This window comes from Urocitellus parryii, chromosome 13, assembly GCF_045843805.1.
Source record: "Urocitellus parryii isolate mUroPar1 chromosome 13, mUroPar1.hap1, whole genome shotgun sequence".
NCBI classification, from domain to species: Eukaryota; Metazoa; Chordata; class Mammalia; order Rodentia; family Sciuridae; genus Urocitellus; species Urocitellus parryii.
In genome coordinates, this window is record NC_135543.1 from 54,786,486 (window position 1) to 54,809,325 (window position 22,840).

Consider the following 22,840-nt stretch of genomic DNA (forward strand, 5'->3'; position numbering starts at 1 on the left):
AGCACTCCACCTCAAGAGCCACACTCTCAAACACACCCCTTGCCCATTTTTCAATTGGGTTGTTTGATTTTTGGAGCAGCATTTAAAGTATTCGCTACATATTCTCAATATTCATCCCTTATCGTTCTTGCAAATATTTCTTCCCATTCCTTAGGCTGCTTTTTGAATTTTCATGAAGTCCTACTTTTTTTCCTTTTGTTGCCTGTGTCTTTGCTATCAGATTCAAGAAATCATTGACAGATCCAAAGTCACAAAGATTTGCTCTATATTTTCTTTTTAAAAGCAATGTGATAACCCACTTGAATCAAATGTATGAAATATGATATGTCAAGAGTTTTATAATGTTTTGAACAAACAATAATAAAAAAAGCAATGTGATTTATTGGGTATCCTATATACCAGGAGTTGTGGATAAAATGTGAGTAAAACAGAGTCCTTACTAATACAATGTTCATAGAAAATCTGTCTATATTTAGAGAGATTTCATTTTGTTTCTGATTTTTTTTTCATTTTCATGTTCTAATTTTCTAATACTATTCATGGAATGAAGAAAAGCTTCTGGAGGGCAACCTGAAAATATTTATCAAATGCTTTAAGTTTTTCCATACTCTGTTATCCAATAATTCTACTTAAAGGAATCATAGAGAAAAAAACAAACATATATAACTTATTTAAAAGTATATTTTCCATAATTGAATATAAGAACCAAAAAGTTAATGTATAATACAAAGAAAAACACTGAATAAACTGTGGCATGCTCATAAGAAAGATAATTGTGTAGCCATTAACAGTTAGGTTCTCAAAAACTATTTAAAGAAAACAGACTATGTTCAAATTATATTTCCAGGTTTAAGAAACAGTTATAAAGGCAGCATGAAGAACAAAATCACAATTTTAATTGTGATTACAATTTTAAATTACCTATATATACTAAAGTAAATAGTGTGGGTGAGGGAATAACAGAATAGTAAGCTATATCTAATGGCAGTATTAATATTTGTAATTTGCACATTAAAATGTTGTATATTTTAGAAATTTTCTATAACTTTATTTAAGAAAAATATTTTGTGCTTTTATTTTAAAGAAATTTGACTTATTAGAAATCCACAGCCTCACCTCATTGGTGACAATGTATAAAGAGTCTATGGTAAAATAAAATAACTCATAAAGAATAGAATTTGGGGCTGGAGTTGGGGCTCAAGTGGTAGACTGCTCACCTTGCATGCATGAGGCCCTGGGTTCTATCCTCAGCACAACATAAAAATAAAATAAAGATATTGTGTCCACCTAAAACTAAAAAAATAAATATTAAAAAATAGAATAGAATTTGGCTGAGGCTGACTGAGAACCCTTTGCAGAGTTAAAAACAACAACAACAAAAAAAAAAACCCACTATCTTTCTACAGTATTTCTATAAAATGTGTAGAAAATCAGTGTCTGCAAAATGCCTTGGGGATATAATGATATGATTTTCAATCAAGGTGATGAACAAGTGGAAAGGGGTATATATCCCCCAAAGATAAACTTAAAATAACCCTTTTTACTCTAAACTTTTAAAATTTGGATTCATCAGGGCTTAGTGCTGCAGAAAGACATTTGTATCCAAAAAATGTACATAAGCCTAAGGTACTTTGGAAGGATATTCTAACAGGACAATAGAAAGGTTCTGACCCAGTGATTGTCTGGAGTCGGGGCTCTGTTTGTGTTTTTCCACAGGTCGATCTGGATTGTTCCCAGGGGCGTATGGGGCATTGGCGGCATTTTCAAATAATAAAGTTTGTTCCTGCTTGAGTGGCTTGTGATTTTGTGTCTAGCCAGACTGCAGCAAACAAGAAGAAAGAATTAATAACATGCCAGAATGGCAGGTGTCACCTGTTGATGGACCCATAGCAAAGCTGGCTTCAGGGACCTGTGGTAGTGAATGTCTACCTGACACAGATACAATGCTGAAATGGCCACAGAAAATTGTCCTGCAGTTGACAAAACTTGCAAGCTTGATTTTTCTCCACTTTCGGTGACTTTTTGTTGGGATGTAAAATAGGTAATTATTGTAAAACAAAATATTTATAAGAAAGGAGAGCCTTGCAAGTTCAGGAACCAAATTTATTTCCCTGGACCCTCAATTCACAGGGACTTTCAGATTTCAAAATACTCTAGGTAATGAGCTCATACATGTCTTCTTATTTAGTCAGTTACAAAACCAAGTAAGTAGCACTCACAGACTATCTGGGATAGCCTAGCCCCATACCCAAAACCTTGGTTAAGGCCTCACCTCTGATTTTCATATATCATGAGTCTCCCTAATGGTCCCCCCACTCCTCCTTTCTAATCTGACCTACTACTACCAACAAAATCCTCCTCAAACATAAGTAATATCACAGCTTTGACTATAAAATCCTTGCTATTGCTTTTAAATACATTGCATAAAATGCCCTCAATTGATCTGCCTTACTAACTCCTTATTAATACTTTAACACTGAACTAAAACCTACTTTGAACTCACATCTCCAGAACTAGAAGATAACAAATTTGTGTTGTTTTAAATCACTAAGTTCATATTAATTTGTCAGAGAGTAATACACCATCATATAATTCTCTCCACAAAGAATTTTTCTTCCTCTTTGGGGCCAGTGTTAACCTCCTTGATTAATCACTTTGATATTATTTGTAAGGGCTACTCATTAGTTTAACAGCCCCCAGTACACCTTAAGTCCTGAGATCAAGTAATAGGGCTTGGTAGATCACCAAGTAGCAGTTGACAGTGCTCTGAATGAACAGGGGATTGTGACTCCATAAAACCATAAGGAAGCCAACTAATAAACATAGAAGGAATAATAATGTAATTAGAACATCTTTAGTTAGCAAAAAATCAACCAATAAATAATTCATCCAGGAATGATAGAACTAGCAAGTAAAAGTTTGATGAGGAATGGAACATTTCCATAATCTGGAGGTAACTCCTCAGCAAACAGGGATTAATTCTTAAAAGATAGTTTTACAGTGGAGAAAAGTGACCCTCACCACCAATCAAGTGATCCTAGTCATGATAAACAGGAAAGACACACCACCTGATAGGATGCAATGAGAACACAGCATCACTTCTGGAATATTCCTCCAGAGATGCATCAGACAAACCCAAACTGAGGGGCACATTACAAAAGGATGGACCTGCAATCTTCATAAATATCGAGTTCATGAAAGTCAAGGAAGGACTGAAAGAAGGGTTACATATTGAAGGATACAAAGGAGACACGACAAATGGAAGAGCATGTGATCCTGGATGTTCTTCTGCTGGCTTATCTGTCTGTGCTATGAAGGATATTATGGTGTGACAGTTAAAACTTTGATTTTGGGAACTCAATCTCATCTAGTTTGACAGGAAGAAGATCCTTTGCTATTCTTACAACTCTTCTAAATGTTTAAAATGTTTCAAATTTTAAATAAAGTAAAAACTTACAAGGCTATTCACAATCAGTATGAGCCCAATGCTCTGCCACGTTTTGCTTCGAATTCCCCTTTACCCCACCACACCCTGTAGCCCCATGTTATTCCAGGTGTTCTAATTCTAAGCAGGCAGGGACTTTCTGCCATTTAGCTTCTGTGTGTACTCTTCTTTCTACCTAATATTCCCTTCCATTGCATTTCCCTATTAAAATTTTACTCTTCTCTCAAAGATGAATTCAAAAACTATTTCCACTATAAAGCTAGCTCTCACTCTGTGTTCCTAGGACTCCTCTGAAAGTTTTCCTTTCACTACACTCAGGAAGACCCTGTAGCATGGTGAAAGAAAGGGCAACAGAGTTTTTGAAGCCAGTTAACAGGACTGCTACTGGATCTACAATATACCCTGGCCAGTTAACCAATCTTTCCAGCTATGAAACCAATTGACAAAAATATCTCAAAGTTGCTTTTAAAACAGATCAGTGTCTAAAGTAATCTGATATACTGGTCAAGTGTTGGTGAGGATGCAGAAAAGGAAACCTCATGATGCACTGGTGCTGAGAACATAAAATGGTGCAAACTCAGTGTAAAAGATTGGCATCTCAAAAAAACTGGATGTAGAATTGCCAGAAAGCCCAGCAAGTCCAGTCACAGGTATATAGCCAAGAGATATGAAGACACATGTTCATACAAAACCTATAAACAAATGTTCATAGCAGCATTATTCAGAACAGCCCAAAAGCACAAACAGCCTGAATGCCCATTAACTGACAAATGGATAAGCAAATTTGTGGTTTATCCATTCAGTGAAATAAATGTTACTTGGAAATAAAACAAAAGATGTACATGTTACATTATGGATGAACCTAAAAATAATTATGCTCTCTGAGAGAAGCCAGACACAAAAAGCCATCTGATAAGATTCTTATTTATATGAAATATCTAAAATAAGCAAATGTTCAGTCAACATTTGGAGTTATGGAGAATTGGGGAATAATATTTCAATATTTGGGGATTTCTTTTTTGGGTGATAAAGACATTATAAAACATTATAAAACTGAATGTGGTGATGGTTACAAAACTCCATAAATATGCTAAAAGCCTTTTAAAGTAATGAACTGCATAGCATGTGAAATTATACTTCAATAAAGCTGTTACCAAAAAAAAAAAGGTTCTTCCTTCAAAGCAAGCATCCTGTTTTATTCTTATTTGGTTCTCTCCATTCTGTCAATATAGAAGACATGTTTGCTCAACTGGATTTCAGTTTAGTTGCAGCCTGACTGTGTTATGACAGCAATCTGCATTTGGAGAGACACTCTATGCAGGGTTGTCCTTTCTGAAGATAGTCACCCTGTTGGTCAGATGTGCCCTGACAACCATCATGGCTCCACAGGGCTTCCTGTCCACCTGCCCAGATTATTCAGGAGGCTGGCAGGGGTGGAACATCCTGTCAGCAACTATAGAACAGATTTTCACCCATATAAGGCAGCTGAAAAAACAATCTTTATAGCACAGTTTAAACTTGTAAAAAAAAAAAAGCCACTCAAAGCAATGTAGAGTCCTGCCAATTCATACACATATAAAGTAACCAGAATTATTTTTTCCATAGCAATACCATTCGAGGTAACTGAAAAAAAAAAGCAAGAAAATTAACTTTCAGCTGACAAGCTAGTTATTATCCTTAATGGGTAGATTTAAGTTTTCTGTATAGAATTGGCTCTATGTTATAATAAGACTATGCTCCTCAGTGGTTTTACTTCAACAGAAGGATCAGATAGATGTACCCATTCATGTAAGGAGGTGATTCCTGCCCCTCAAAGAAGGAAGTCCAAGATCTCTGAACAGAGATCTCTTTTAGAGAGAAGCTTTCCTTCTTCAAATGCTAAGATTTGTTTTATTAGGGTTTCCTGTATGTCCATCTAACATCTTTTTATGATTTCAACTAAAATTCTGGAGAAACAGGAGAACTTCTACTTCTATATTTTTAAAAGTTCTCTAGAAAGATAATAAATATAGATATATAATAGTGAAGTTCATTAGTATGCATTCATACATACATAGAACATAAGTTGGTCAATTTCATGCACCAATTAAAAAGATAATAAATAGAAGAAAGATGTGTAGAGGAAGGAATCCAGGAGAGAGAAAGGAGGGAAGAGAAAGAGGGGTACTGGGGATTGAGAATAAGCAAACTATGTTGTATGTATATATGATTACATCCAAATGAATAGTTGTGTGACTATAATTCACTAATCAAAAATAAAAAGATAATTAATAGAATATCTAACATTTAGAATTAAATATATATCACTGAAAAACATCTTTACATGTTATAAAAAGTGACATCCCCCTCCATCTCCGTCGTCACCCTGTCTCTTTCCTCTCTCTGAAGTAAGGTCTTTTATCTGGAATCTATGAGAATCTGCCTTTATGCTAGGGACGACTATACATATCAGCACACGCTGTTTTACTTTCAAGTGCTTTAACTGCTCTCCGAAGTGCAATTTTACACACATGCACACAGCCCCACACACAAATACAAATATAGCAAACACATTTTTCTCACAACATTGTAATTGAAACCATAAAATAATATTTAATGTAAAACTCCATGGACATATATGATATTCAAAATATAAATTCATTTTAAGTAAAATAAATACAGCCAGCAAATTTTGGAGCCCAAGTACTACATAAACAATTATTTAAGTGTACAAGGTTGAATTTTTTTATATTTTACTATATTCAGTCACTAAATACATACACACACAGATGACAGAGAGAGAGAGAGAGAGAGAGAGAGAGAGAGAGAGAGAGAGAGAGAACCTAAAACAATTTTGAGGCACTGACACATGCCACAAGAGGAAAATTCCACAGCCAATCTCATTACAGATTGCACTAAAAATCTGGCACACTAAAATTATTGTATAAAATCACCTAAAGTCTATGTTTTTAAAGTATATATGAAACATAAATAAATATTGCATTCAGATTTGGGTTCCATCGCCAAAATGTCTCATGTATATGCAAATATTTCAAAATTTTGAAAAATCCCAAATCCAAAACACTTCAAGTCCAAACCACATCAGATAAGAAATACTCAGCCTGTGTGTTGGTGTGTATGCATGGCAGTGCACACAAGTGTGTTACACACAAACACACACAGACACAAGCAGTCCTAGCTTCAGCCTTGTCTTATGGGAGAGAATATCTGAAGATGACACTGGTTCTCCATCCCATCTACTCTCCACGGCTCCAAACTTTTCCTATTTTATGCAGTTAGTAGAGTTTAACACCTTTGGTGCAGTTGGGTTCCTAAACTTTAGTTAACCTTTGTCTTCACCAAATTTTTTCTCATAGTACTTTTGTTTGTAATTTCATTATACTCCACTAACTTGATCATACATTGATTAAACTATCTGCTTGAATTTTCATTTTAAATATCATTATAGCAAATGAGAAGTGTCCTGTGGCTCATGAAGACCACCTTGAAGGGTCATCCCTGCACAATATCATGCAAACAAACTTTTTATGACACTACTGAGTCTTTCTTACAGACAAGTAATCATGCATACTGTGGATGAATATGTTAAACACTAAAGTTTTGTACTTATTGCTCTTCTTATTTTTCCTTAGCCTTCAGAAAAGTCTTCTGTACTAGGAATAAAAATATATTATTATTATTATAGACATTGAACACAGGGGTGCTTAACCACTGAGCCACATCCCCAAGCTTTTTATTTAAATTTTGAGACAGGGTCTTGCTAAGTTACTTACAGCCTCCCAAAGTTACTGAGGTTAGTCTAAAACTTGCAATCCTCCTGCCTCAGTCTCCAAGTAGCTGGAATTACAGGCATGTGCCACTTTCCTAGGCTACACATAAAAATGTTTTAAAAGAATGGATGAGATTATGACTTTACACTCAAAAAAGCTCAAAAACTACTAACAAACAAATTGTGGTAACACATGTACAAATACTCATACACACACTACACACGTGTAGGATTTATTCCAGGAATATAAGATTTGTTCAGCATTTGACAATCAATCAATATAATTATATCAAATTAATAGAATAAAAGACCCCTTTAAATTAAATGCTTAAAAAACTAGGAATGGAAGGGAACTTCCTCAGTATGATAAAGAACATCTATAAAAAACACAGCAAATGCCACAGTTAATGGTGAAAGATTGAAAGCTTTACTCCAAAACAAGAAACAATTAAAAAAAAAAAAGAGAGAGAGATGTCTTACATTACCACTACTAGTCGATTGTATATTGAAAGGTATGCATATGCACAAGAGTTAAGCAAAAAAGAAAAGGCATCCAGCATAGAAAGGAAAAAGTACAAGTATCTTTATTTGCAGATAATATATTTTTGTATATAGAAAGTCCTAAGGAATCCTCCCACTCCCAACCCCACCCCCCCAAATCTACTAGATCTAATAAATACATTCAGCAAAGCTACAGGATTTTTAAGATAAATACTTAGAAATTGAATCTCTATAGATATGAAATGATCCAAAAATAAAACTTAAGAAAACAATTCCACTTACAATAGCATAAAAAGAATAGACCAACTGATATGACAAGAAAACTATGGGTCAATGTCCCTTATTGAATGTCTTTACAGAAATCTTCAACAAAACACTAGCAAACTGATTCCAACAACACATTAAGAGAATTGTGCACCATGACTAAACAACTATTTTCCAGAAATGAAGGGTGTTCAACATAAGAAAAGTGATCAATGTAATAATTAATTCATAGAGAAAAGGCAGGAAATGACATCATCTTCTCCATAGATGCAAATAAAACCCTGAGAAAAAAATTCAACACCATTTCAGGATAAAAAGACTCCAGAATCTAGTAATAAAAGAAAACTTCCTTTGCATAACAGAGTAAGTTATTAAAACCTACAGCTAACATCATATTCAAAGGTAGGAAACTGAAATGCTTCTCCCTAAGGAAACAACAGTGAAGGCCACTTTTGCCAATGCTGTTCAGCTTTGTACTGGAAGCCCTGGATACAGCAATTAGGCAAGGAAAAAAAATGACAGGCATACAAATTGGAAATGAAGAAGTAAAACTATCTTTTTTGGCAGATGCTATGATTCCACATAGGAAATTCTAGAGTCAAAGCACAAAGAAAACCACTAGCTAGAACTAATAAATTGATTCATTAAAGTTGCAGGATAAAATAACAACACACAAAATCATGTGATTCTCTATACCAAAAGTAAATTAAGAAAACTATTCCATTTATAATAGTATCTATGAATAAATTTAATCAAATAGGTGAATGCCTTATAAATTGAAAACTAGAAACACTGCAGCAAGTAATTCAAGTAGACATCCTGTGTTTATAAACTAGAAAACTTAATATTGATAAGATGGCAATATTCCCCAAAGCAATCTACAGATCCAGCACAACACTTATCAATAATCACTTATCCAATAATCATTTCTTCAGAAATGGAAAGTCAGTCCACAAATTATTATCAAACTTCAAAGGGTCTCAATAGACAAAATAGTCATGAAAAAGAACAAAGCTGGAGAACTCACACTTCCTGGTTTCTAAATTGACAACAGAACTACAGTAATAAAAACAGAATGGTACTGGCATATTACAGGCAAAAAGACCAATGAAAACAGAACTAAAGTCCAGAAGTGGACCTAAATATCTATGGAAAGTTTATTTTCAGAAATGGTGCTAAGATCACTCAATGGGAAAGAATAGTCTCTTCAAGAAATGTTGCTGGTAAAACCGGGAACCAGATGCAAAAGAATTAATTTGAACCCCTACCTTATTTCATATATAAAAATTAAATAAAAAATGAATCAATGGCTTAAATTTAAGAACAAAATCCCACAAATTCCATAGGAAAAAAACTCAGGTAAATTCTCATGACTTCAAATTTGGCAACTGATTCTTAGATTTAACACACAAAACAAAAGAAACAAAAGAAAAAAATACATAAGCTAAAATGCTCCAATTAAAAACTACTGTCTCAGAAAATGCCATGGTTGGGTGTGCTCTGAGTCTCTCCCAAAGGGTCACTGTTAATTATAAGCATCGTTCCCAGGGTTGTACTGTTGTTAAAATGGTTAACTTAGCAATATGAATTTTACCTCAATTTAAAAATGAATAAAATACTTAGTAACAAATGTAATAAAAAAGTGAAAGACTTGTAGACTGAAAACTACAAATATCATCAGAAGAAAGTTAAAGAAGGCCTAAACAGAGGAAAATCATGGGATAGAAAACTTAACATTGTGAAAAATGCCAATATTCCCCAAATTGGTCTACAAATTTGGTGCAATCTCTATCAAAATCCCAGCTAGCTTTATGGTGGAAATTGAAAAGTTAATTCTAAAATGAATATGAAAATGCAGGAGACCCAGAAGAGTAAAAACTAATCTTGAAAAATAATTAAAGTGCTAGAGGACTCTCACTTTCCAATTCTGAAATTTACTAATAAAGCTATGGTCATCAAGGTAGTAGGGTATTAGTGATATAAGAATAGACATACAGACCAATGGAATAAAACTGAAGAGTCCAGAAAAGAACTCATACACTTTTTTTTTAGAGAGAGAGAGAAATTTTCTTTTTATTATTTATTTTTTAGTTTTCGGTGAACACAGCATCTTTATTTTATTTGTATGTGGTGCTGAGGATTGAACCCAGTGCCCCGTGCATGCCAAGCTAGCGTGTTACCGTTTGAGCCACATCCCCAGCCCCTGAACTCATACACTTATGATCAACTTTCTCTTACTGAAATAAGGGAAAAAACTAATGGGAAAAAAGTAATCTTTGGTGACCTTGGAATACCTCTCTCAGAGACACCCCAATCTTATGAATTACAGGAGAACGCTGAACACTTATTTCTTAACATGCTTCAAAGAACGTTTCTAGACTCACTAGAGGAAGATGCAAGGAATGCAGTCTCCTATCTTCACACACACCAACTGATGGACATCTAATCTCAGCTTCAGGATGAAGTGACAAATATCGGACTTCATCTTAAAGAATGCTAGTGAGCTTTAGCCCTTTTTATAGAAATATAGGGAAAAGACTCTAAATCTGTATGTCAAAATCAGAATTTGAGATGTTACATATTTCATAAAAACCTTTCTAGACCAAATGGGTATCTGTGAATAGTTGAAAATTTTTGTTTTGCTTTATTTGACTCAATTTGGGTTTTTAATTATTTAATTTCTGGTCACCAAATTTAAGAATTTAGTGGGCAATTCTAATACTTTTCTACACTTAAGGGAAAAAAGATTAATAGCAAAGTTCCAGAATCATTCAAATTAAAAAATAAACAGTTGCTCCACTCCAGATGGCATGTTCCTTACTCTACATTTCTTCCTGTATATTATGTACTGAAAGAAATAATATTTCTCCTTGGTCACCTGTTTTTAACATGCCAAGTTTACATAGCCACTACATCTAAATTTTTTGGAGGGAAGGAAGGTGCTGGGAATCAAATCCAGGGCTCCTTGCATGATCTGTGCTGCTGAGCTACATCCCTAGCCTTCACTCATTTTTAAATGTAAAAACAAAGAAGCTTGATAAAGAAAATCTCTAAATATTTCTATAATGGAGTAAAAATATCTATTAAGAGTCTTTACTTAAATGCTTAGCTAACCATTAAGTCAGTTTGTTAAAAGAAGTCTGGCAAGTGTGGAAACTCATTAAGTTAATTGTCAATTCTCAGATTTCTGCATTTCTATATTTAATGCCAAAGTTAAGTGTATTTAATAATCTTATGACTCAAAAATTAATTGTTATAAGATAAATTATGTACATGTAAATAGCCAGTTTTAAATGTTAATCCTCAGCAATGGTATTCGTTTAATGAGATAAAAACTCCTAACTTCTTTTAATGGTTGTCTAATACATCTTTACAAAAAGTCCTTTTTCACTATGGGAAGCATGTCCACAGTTCAGATCCTTGGTGGTTGAAAAAAATCTTGCTCAGCATTTTTATCATATACTTTGCATTGAAATGTGATTTACATGCACAAAAATTAAAATGTGGATAGCCACTCATACAGAGATAACTTCAAAGAAAACCCAGTCTGCTCACCTTGGGGCGCTATCAAAGTTCTTCCATTCTCCTGACACCAACCAACTGGCTGGACATAAGGACTATTAACATCACACCTGCAAAAACAGGATCCTGTGTTAGATCCCATATTACTCAATCCCAGAGAAAGAATCCAAGAATAATTGCTATTCTAGATATTAAGAGATATCACAGAAAATAGTAATTCATAGCTAAAGAGAAAGAGAAGTAATTTTTAGTACCATATTTGTAGGCTGAGTGACTAAACTTCTCTTTTGCATAACCTTCTTGAAACTTCATAGCATAAATAAAGGGGGAAAGACCTGAAATGTTATTAGTGATATCCTCAGAGAGCAAAGACTGTACCTTTTCTACCAGTTTTATTTACAGTAATGGAAAATATTAATAGGACAGTCTAAATGGTAATAGGACAGTCTAGATTCCAGATAACTACATTTTTCCTCTTCCTCCTTTCAAAGAATCCAGAACATTCCACCAAAGACACATACAACAATTACTCTATGCTTTACTTCTTGGTTCAAAAGGAAAAACAAGACTCCCTTCATGCAAATTAAGAACAATGGCCCCTTGTAGGGACTTGTCCATTACTCAGGAAACACTATGAGGAAATGCTACAAAAAAAAGTATTTTCACTGTGACCACCTCTGTAATTCAGGTTTTTATCCAGAAAACCCTTTTAACTCATGCAATGTTAGTTTAATGGCTTCATAGCACACATTTTCTCTGTTCCTCACAGGCTTAAATAATCCACTCCTGTGCTCCCTGAATCTTTCTTTTAAAAATGTGATGGGTTGAATGTAACATCTTTCAGAAAAACACACACACACACACAAAAAGAAAAGAAAACACTACAAGTTCTTAAATTGCTCTTCACAAAATTGTTTCCCTTGCAAACTAGACAAACATACAGGGAAGTTCCCTTAACTGCTTGGTAAGGCCTCATTAGATAACTTCTTATAGATGTGGAAATAGTTTCTTAGGTTCCTTATTTCAACAAAATTCACATCAGAGAAGGCTGTGAAAAGTCACCACTGAATTTCCTGATGTTTATTACTACAAGAACAGCAAGTAAAGTGATAGGACTGGAATAAAAATAAATTCTTAACCAAATATAAGAACATGCTGGGGAAAAGAGAAAAAAACAAACAATGGTGTCTCACCAGTAATCGTAGCTGTCATCCCAGTTGTCAAAATGTACTCGTAAGCGGTCATCCACAATATCTGCTATGGTAGCCACGCACACCAAGGAAGGGTTCTTCCTGTCCACGGCCTCCAGCTTCATTCCCACCTGAAACTCCTTAGGCACTGGTCCATTCTAACACAGCACCAGCAGGGGAAGAGGCATGAAAAGAAGCAAGGACACCAAGCAGGACTGAGCCATGGTGAAACTTCTACAATGTTTAACATCAGCAAAGCCTAGAGGGCATCAACACTCACCCTCTGGAAAGAAAACAGCAAATGCCAGGAATCACCCAGCAACTGTCATGCAGCTCACATTCCTAATCAAGACCACGGAAACTAGCTCCTTTGGGCTCTTCTCTTTGGAAGAGCAGAGAGTTTTTCCTTCCCTTATCAACTTCATTTTCCCCTCTTCAGTTCTTAGTGTAATTTGTATCCATTTAAAGATACACTGTTTGCTGAATACAGTCCTATCAAATGAGGTTTTCTGCTCACCATAGGCTTTTGAATAGTATTCAAATATTGCTATTTGAAAAATCGATAAAGACATCCTTTTTAGCATCAAGATATCATTAAATTGATTACTCTTAACTGAAAGTAGTGGCTTTCTCAATAGTTAAGTATATATACACTAACCCACATATAAAAAATACAATTAAAAGTATGAATGCTTTTTTTAAGTACCTGTATATATATAATATATGTTTGTTCATATAAAAGTGCTATAGATTATGATTTATAATAAAATAACTGTTATAAAACCCCAGTCTTTGAATCGTGACAATTAGCTAGTTCTGAGATTTGGGAGTATTTACCCAATATCTGGGGACAAAATGAGGGTTTCTTCTCTACTTCTATACTATTTAAACCCCAATTTTTATTTTTCTTTAGCCCATTCTACTTTTAAAGAAATTTCACATTTCAATAATGCCCTTTCCTTTACACAATTATATGAAACACATACAACAAACATGTAACATTAATTCTAAGATCAAAAAGAAAATCTCAGAAAGTCAAGAAGGAGACCTGCAAAGTGACATCATCTGCAGGTGACTCAGGCTTATGTACCGCCCTGGCAGAGGGAGTGTTCTTTCCTCAGATGCTCACAGTACCATGAGTCTGCATGAGATGGTCCCTTGTTTTATTCACACTTAACTAAGCTGGGTACATCCAAAGTCTGCCTGAAGTACCTACTGGTTTCAAAATACCAAAACTAACTTTAAAAAGATTAACTCATTGTAAGTAAAAAGGAAAAAAAATTATGAAAGGCATTTTACTTTTAGCCGTTGTTAAATACTTTACACAGCTAACTGAAGTCTTTAATTGTACTTTTAAAAGAGAAAATAAAACAGATGCCCATAGAAAAAGGGAGACAAATTAAGGAAGAAAAGTTTCAGGAAGTTGAGTTTCCATACTTTCTTAAAGGATTAAAATATAACAGAATATGGAGCAAATTTTAATAAATGTAAGCTCAAGGGAAATTCTAACTTAAGCTGAGGAAGTAAATACTTACAGAACTTCTGTTCCTGAATAATTTCTTAGGAGCATTTTGCAATTTGCAGGCCTTCAAGTAATCCATCCAAACAAATTTATCTTTTCTATAACCTAGATAAAAAGTACAATTTGCTCAAAAATATCCACAAGAGGTAACCACAAGTATTCTAAATACATTATTACCATTCAGTCTTCTGCTATTAGCAGATGCTATTAGCAGATCACAATGGTTTACATTTAAATTTCCAAATTGTCTCAATGTTTTTAATGTCTTAAATTCAAAACAGTTGATTGTGGTCTCCCATTGTGCACACCATTCCCTACAAATGTTTAGTGTTCACTAAGCTATTTCACTGGGACCCTGGGAGCTTGACGGGAATCTCACCTCCCATTAAAGTTTCCAGAATAGGTAAAAAGATAAGACAAGAGTACCAGTGTTGTCCCCATCCCTGAGGAAGCCATGTCACAAAGACCATAAGAGATCCCAATGATGCTGTGATCCAAGAAGCGGACACTTGAGGGAAATTACAAAACCCTTCACAATCCAAAGACCATTTTTGACAATTCTAACTTTCTGTACCTTATCTGTACAATGTTCCCACTAGAAATGCCTTGTCTTCCATTCATATGCCCTAAGTCGGCTCAAACAGCACTGCACAAACAATGCCAGCTCAATATTTTCCAAGGGACCATCATACTGAAAATACAAATTGAACTCCTAAACAGTCTTCAAGGCTAAGGCGTCTCTACCTCCTACCTTTTTGACTTGCTTCTCCACTTGTCTCCCTGAGACTCCTCATCCTAACCAAGTCTACTCTACCCCCAGGCATCTGCTCTGTTCTTTCCCTGCTTGATGCTCTCCCTCAGGAACCCAGTTGCTTTCTCTCCCATTGTGTCCAGGCGTCTATGGGACCCCCAAGACAGGCTTGTCTTCACCACACTATCTAAAAGAGCCTTCTTATGGCTGGTCTCAATCCTTCCCCTCCTCTGAAATAAAAATCCACGGAGACAGAGGTTTTTACTCATTGTTCCAGCCCCAGTATGTGCATATAGTAAGAACTCCATGAAATCTATGGGATGAATGAGCCTGTTACCTGTCACCAGTTCTTAAAACTCAGCAATCGGACTTTTCATAGGTCCCAAGGCAGAGCCCAAAGGACACTCTCGAGTTGGTTACCAACAATAAAACTTATATATATATATATATATATATATATATATACACATATACATATCCCAGAAGTTGCCATAGTCCTTTCATAGTCTAACATGCAAGCAGGAGACTGTATGCCGAAGTTGGCCATGCAAAGAAACTGGCCCATGGGCTTCTCACTGACCGCACCTCTACTCACTGGCACAAACAACTGGCTAGGGTTCCTCTGTAGGTAACAAAAGACAAAGCTGAGATTTTACCATCACAAGAAAACTTGACCTGAACTTTTTTTCATTGCTCCATGTTTTCCATGATTTGGGGGTTTGCAACAATTGACAATGATTCAAATTTCTTCACCCTGCAATGCCATTAATATAGTGGGAAGTTTCATTTCAACCATGATTTAGACATTAGTTGCTCAACGTTTAATAAACTTATGTACCATCAGATACTCCCATAATATTTTATTTCTACCCCATGTACCTTATCAGAATAATTGACCTAAAAGTCATGAACAATTTTCTTTCAAAGATACTTCTTTTTAAAGAGGGTGTAACTGAGGTCTAAGTGCTCTTTGGGGATCAAATTTTCATACCAGATTCTCTTGATAGTATTTCATAAAATGTTGTTAAAAATAAAACTGAAATATCAAGTGACTCTCTCAAAAGCAAATGCATCCTGGCTTACCCTTAGGGATGTGCAATTCATGCTTGGTCTTTTCACACCACCCTACTGGATGAATGTCGGGGGAACCAGCATTGGTCCAGAAATCATAGCAGCTTAAATATCCATCAAAATGAAGTCTTAGCCGGTAACCACACACCTGCAGCAAGGAAAGTTTGCAATTGTTCATTAAGTGTCATACATTTAAAATGGACACAAAATTATCAAAGTATTCAAATACTTTGTGAATGCTAACAACATTTAAGAGCTGATGCTTCCAGTCAAATTTTTTCATTAGAGAACAAATTTATACATGACATCTGATTAAAACTGTGATATAAAGTAGATATTGTCCTTCAAGAACCTATAGCCTTCTGCAAAATACAGCCTTTTTTTACTTGCCTATGTACATATATGAATATATATGTGAGTGTCACCATTGTATACATTCACAAGAAATTAATTAAAAATAATAACTATGGGTAAATGGCAGAAAGATAAGTAGAGGGAAGGGAACAGGGTGCAGGGGTAGAGGAGGGGAAGGAAAGGTACTAGCACTGAATTAGAACAAGATATATTCCATGCTTTATAATTACATCAAAATGGATTCTACTGTCATGTATAACTAAAAAGAATGAATAAATTAAAAACAATAGTCTAGATGGAAAAAAGGATCCACAATTTAAGTATTTTAATTGAGCAGTTTATTTATTAATGCAACACCTGTCCAAAATTCCTTTCAGAATCCCTATCTCCCGCTGTTGGCTTGGATTCATATCCCAAGACAGTGTAGACTGCAGTACAGAGCAAAACAAAATGGGGACGGCCTTAGCTCTACTATATGCATACAGCATACTCAGTAAAGAGAACATTAAAACAGATAGAGCCTCTAAACATGCTGTGCAAGTTTAATAGCTACAATCAATCAAGTGGAGCAAATGAATGTGACTTCTTCATTGAATGCTATTAGAAATAGAGACATCTCTTATTGATTTGATAATATGTGTAGTAAATATTACACTTTACAAGCCATTTACTTTCATCACTGGCTCTTCACTTTACATAATTTTCATAAAATACATGTATTTGTATAAATATGTAACAGGAATAATATTATTCATATACATTTCTCATTAGTTCAAATAAAATGTGAATAATTATATTTCTGTTAATAAAAAAATGTGTGATGATTCATGAATTGTTATCAATCTTAGGTGAAAACCACTAATCAATTAAGTCAAGAATGAATGCTAGCTGATGAAACTTACTAGAAACTTAATCTTCACAGAAGGAAAAAGATGCATTAAGAAACATTTTCACCCATCAAAGACTAAAATAAATCCACAATGTTCTGGAACTTGTTTATGATCAAAAGTATACAAATTTGTTATTCTCTAGAAAATTCTGTTACCATGTGCTTAGCCCAAAAAAATAACCATATCTCTCACCTCAGCTACAGACAGCACACAGAATACAGATGGATGTCGGGGATCAATGCCTTCTAATCTCATGCCAACCTGAAAACCATTTTCGTGCTCCGGAAAGGATTGATCCTACGGAATTTCATGATACAACATTAGCCATTGATACTTCTTCATAACTTTATATAAAATATTTGGTGTCATTTACATGTGGTTTCTAAAACAATGGAACCCAAAGAAACGAGACAGTAGGAAGGTGTATACCAGAGACTAGGGTAAGGGGATGAAGGAAGCACTGTTCAAAGGGTACCAAGTTGTAGTTAAACAGGAGGAATAAATGATATGAACTTAAGGTGACAGATATGCTAGCTATCTTGATTCAATCATTCCACACTATGGAATAGATCATATCATACTGTGTTCTCCATAATTGTATAAAGTTATAATTTGTGTAAAAAATAGAATTTTTAAAAGCTTTATAGTTGGAAGCCCAGTAATATGGAAGGCTGCTCTTACATGTAATTGGCTCTCAAAGATGATTTGGTCATTTTAATATACTTTGAAAGAGTTTAATTGTGAAGCTCTGTGTTCTGTGAACCTCTCACTTATTTGTGTTGCCTGTTCTTCCTTCTGTCCTTGGTTGGTTACATGGATTACCCACCTCCAATGTGTGCCTTGGCTCTTCACTGGTACAGTGACTTGGCTGTAAAGACTTTAATTTCAATACAGTCAAATATATTTCCTGTTAAGTTTACACATGCAATCTATGCAGTCCTTCCTGATTCAGGCTACCCAGTAGTAGTTTTCAAAACAAAATGTTGAAGTGTCATCCTTAGTATTTAAATCTATAGTAAAACTGAAATTGCTTTCTCTATGGTGTGAGGTAGGGGCCTGTTTTTTTTCATGAGAAAAATACACTATTCAACAAGTGGTTTATGACTCATCCATACTTGACGTGATCTGCAAAGTCTACTCTGATACCCAGTTTCTATATATTTGTGGATCTATTCTGGCCCCTCTATACTGTTTCATTGACTTATTTGTCCATTTTACACAGTCTTATTTGCTAATGTGAAGCCTTTCTATTTGAATCAATCTTTATATATTGAGTTTTCTATCTTAGAAATTTGTTCTCTCTCCATGTTATCTAATCATTTTTTTGTCAAGGATTTTCTTCAAATTTTCAACAGAATTCAAAAATGCTTTGTTATATTTATTTCTGGGTAAACTTTTAATGTTTATTGCTATTGTCAATGAATTCTTTTTATATTACTTTCTAATTTTCTCCCATTGTTTTCTTTAATACTTCCATTTAAAACACAATGAATATGGTATTCTTTCCGACAACCTTCCTGAATTATCACTTGTTTTGAGCACACATTTGTGAACAGATTCAGCATTACCAGTCAATTCATTCTTAATTGAAAATAAACTTATACTAAAGGAAAATGATGACTAGAATCTAGTTCTATTAGATCTAGAGCTGCCTTTGAACCACTAATTATCTTTTTTTTTCTTTTTTTTATTGGTTGTTCACAACATTACAAAGCTCTTGACATATCATATTTCATACATTAGATTGAAGTGGGTTATGAACTCCCAATTTTACCCCAAATGCAGATTGCAGAATCACGTCGGTTACACATCCACAATTTTACATAATGCCCAATTAGTAATTGTTGTATTCTGCTACTTTTCCTATCCCCTACTATCCCCCCTCCCCTCCCCTCCCATCTTCTCTCTCTACCCCATCTATTATAATTCATTTCTCTCCTTGTTAATTTTCCCATTCCCCTCACAACCTCTTATATGTAATATTGTATAGCAATGAGGGTCTCCCTTCATTTCCATGCAATTTCCCTTTTCTCTCCCTTTCCCTCCCATCTCATGTCTCTGTTTAATGTTAATCTTTTCTTCCTGCTCTTTCTCCCTGCTCTGTTCATAGTTGCTCTCATTATATCAAAGAAGACATTTGGTATTTGTTTTTTAGGGATTGACTAGCTTCACTAAGCATAATCTGCTCTAGTGCCATCCATTTCCCTGCAAATTCTATGATTTTGTCATTTTTATTGCTGCATAGTACTCCATTGTGTATAGATGCCACATTTTTTTTATCCATTCATCTATTGAAGGGCATCTGGGTTGGTTCCACAGTCTAGCTATTGTGAATTGTGCTGCTATGAACATCGATGTGGCAGCATCCCTGTAGCATGCTCTTTTAAGGTCTTCAGGGAATAGTCCGAGAAGGGCAATAGCAGGGTCAAATGGTGGTTCCATTCCCAGCTTTCCCAGGAATCTCCAAACTGCTTTCCAAATTGGCCGCACCAATTTGCAGTCCCACCAGCAATGTACAAGAGTACCCTTTTCTCCACATCCTCGCCAGCACTTGTTGTTGTTTGACTTCATAGTGGCTGCCAGTCTTACTGGAGTGAGATGGTATCTTAGGGTGGTTTTGATTTGCATTTCTCTGACTGCTAGAGATGGTGAGCATTTTTTCATGTACTTGTTGATTGATTGTATATCCTCCTCTGAGAAGTGTCTGTTCAGGTCCTTGGCCCATTTGTTGATTGGGTTATTTGCTATCTTATTGTCTAATTTTTTGAGTTCTTTGTATACTCTGGATATTAGGGCTCTATCTGAAGTGTGAGGAGTAAAAATTTGTTCCCAGGATGTAGGCTCCCTATTTACCTCTCTTATTGTTTCTCTTGCTGAGAAAAAACTTTTTAGTTTAAGTAAGTCCCATTTGTTGATTCTTGTTATTAACTCTTGTGCTATGGGTGTCCTATTAAGGAATTTGGAGCCTGACCCCACAATATGTAAATCATAGCCAACTTTTTCTTCTATCAGGCAAAGAGTCTCTGATTTGATATCAAGCTCCTTGATCCATTTTGAGTTAACTTTTGTGCATGGCGAGAGAAAGGGATTCAGTTTCATTTTGTTGCATATGGATTTCCAGTTTTCCCAACACCATTTGTTGAAGATGCTATCCTTCCTCCATTGCATGCTTTTAGCCCCTTTATCAAATATAAGATAGTTGTAACTTTGTGGATTAGTCTCTGTGTCCTCTATTCTATACCATTGGTCCACCCGCCTGTTTTGGTACCAGTACCATGCTGTTTTGGTCACTATTGCTCTGTAATATAGTTTGAAATCTGGTATCGCTATACCGCCTGATTCACACTTCCTGCTTAGAATTGCTTTTGCTATTCTGGGTCTTTTATTTTTCCATATGAGTTTCATGATTGCTTTATCTATTTCTTCAAGAAATGCCATTGGGATTTTGATTGGCATTGCATTAAACCTATAAAGAACTTTTGGTAATATCGCCATTTTGATAATGTTAGTTCGGCCTATCCATGAACAGGGTATATTTTTCCATCTTCTAAGGTCTTCTTCTACTTCTCTCTTTAGGGTTCTGTAGTTTTCATTGTATAAATCTTTCACCTCTTTTGTTAGGTTGATTCCCAAGTATTTTATTTTTTTTGAGGATATTGTGAATGGAGTGTTTTTCCTCATTTCCGTTTCAGAAGTTTTGTCGCTGATATACAGAAATGCCTTTGATTCGTGCGTGTTGATTTTATATCCTGCCACTTTGCTGAATTCATTTATTAGTTCTAGTAGTTTCTTTGTAGATCCTTTTGGGTCTTCTAGGTATAGAATCATGTCATCTGCAAATAGTGATAATTTAAGTTCTTCTTTTCCTATTGTTATGCCTTTAATTTCCTTAGTCTGTCTAATTGCTCTGGCCAGTGTTTCGAGAACTATATTGAATAGAAGTGGTGATAGAGGGCATCCCTGTCTTGTTCCAGATTTTAGAGGGAATGCCTTTAACTTTTGTCCATTCAGAATGATGCTAGCCTGAGGCTTAGCATAGATAGCTTTTACAATGTCAAGGTAAGTTCCTGTTATCCCTAGTTTTTCTAATGTTTTGAACATAAAGGGGTGCTGTACTTTGTCGAATGCTTTCTCTGCATCTATCGAGACGATCATATGGTTCTTATCTTTAAGTCTATTGATGTGGTGAATAATATTTATTGATTTACGTATATTGAACCATCCTTGCATCCCAGGGATGAATCCTACTTGATCATGGTGCACAATTTTTTTGATGTGTTTTTGTATTCGATTTGCCAGAATTTTATTGAGGATTTTTGCATCTAGGTTCATTAGAGATATTGGTCTGTAGTTTTCTTTCTTTGAGGTGTCTTTGTCTGGTTTCGGAATCAGGGTGATGTTGGCCTCATAGAATGAATTTGGAAGAGCTCCCTCTTTTTCTATTTCCTGAAATAACTTGAAAAGTATTGGTATTAATTCTTCTTTAAAGGTTTTGTAAAACTCTGCTGTATACCCATCTGGTCCTGGGCTTTTCTTGGTTGGTAGTCTTTTTTTTTTTTTTTAAATTCTTTTATTTATTTATTTTATGAGAGAGAGAGAGGATTTTAATATTTATTTTTTAGTTCTCGGTGGACACAACATCTTTGTTGGTATGTGGTGCTGAGGATCGAACCCGGGCCACACACATGCCAGGCGAGCGCGCTACCGCTTGAGCCACATCCCCAGCCCGGTTGGTAGTCTTTTGATGGCTTCTTCAATTTCATCCATTGATATTGGTCTGTTCAAATTGTGTGTATCCTCCTGACTCAGTCTGGGCAAATCATATGACTTAAGAAATTTATCGATGTCTTCACTATCTTCTATTTTATTGGAATATAGGTTTTCAAAATAATTTCTAATTGTCTTCTGTATTTCTGTAGCATCTGTTGTGATATTGCCTTTTTCATCCCGTATGTTAGTAATTTGAGTTTTCTCTCTTCTTCTCTTCGTTAGCATGGCTAAAGGTCTGTCGATCTTATTTATTTTTTCGAAGAACCAACTTTTAGTTTTGTTAATTTTTTCAATAGTTTCTTTTGACCACTAATTATCTTGATATTTAATGATATTTAACATCTGAGTGTCTATTTTCAGGTTAGAATTTTATTTTTTAAGAGTGTTTTCATTTGGAAATAATGTCAAACTTAAAGAAAATCTGCAAGAACAATACAGTGCAGTAAGCACATGCACAGCTTTGCCTAGATTCATCTGTTGCTACATTTTACCTCCTTTGCTCTATAATTTATTGTCACTCCTTCTATCTCCTATGTCTACCTAGACATAGAAAGATGATATCAATGTAGTTTTGTGTGAACCATCTGAGAGCCCTTCACCTCTAAATTTCAAAACAATTCCCTAAGAGAAGTGTATTTTCCTGGAGAATAGAATGTGTCTTATATAACAACAACTCAATTATCAACTTCTGTAAACAATACTTTTAATTTAACATTCCATTCATAATCCACTTCTGTCCATTTTTCAAACATCCCCCCCCCCAAGTCTGCAAAACAGAGCCAGTCTAGGAT

At 35.0% G+C, this 22,840-nt stretch overlaps 1 protein-coding gene across 1 annotated transcript in view; it reads right to left on the bottom strand.

The window, feature by feature from the left end:
- The window catches only part of L3mbtl4 (L3MBTL histone methyl-lysine binding protein 4), a 335,303-nt gene that overhangs the window by 247,323 nt on the left and 65,140 nt on the right, over positions 1–22,840 (bottom strand). The window contains exons 4-8 of the mRNA XM_077792340.1: positions 17,472–17,576; positions 16,048–16,183; positions 14,227–14,318; positions 12,695–12,849; positions 11,535–11,611 (exon numbers count right to left, since the gene is read on the bottom strand). Coding sequence (XP_077648466.1) covers positions 11,535–11,611; positions 12,695–12,849; positions 14,227–14,318; positions 16,048–16,183; positions 17,472–17,576 — 565 coding nt within the window. The remainder of the gene's footprint in view (positions 1–11,534; positions 11,612–12,694; positions 12,850–14,226; positions 14,319–16,047; positions 16,184–17,471; positions 17,577–22,840) is intronic.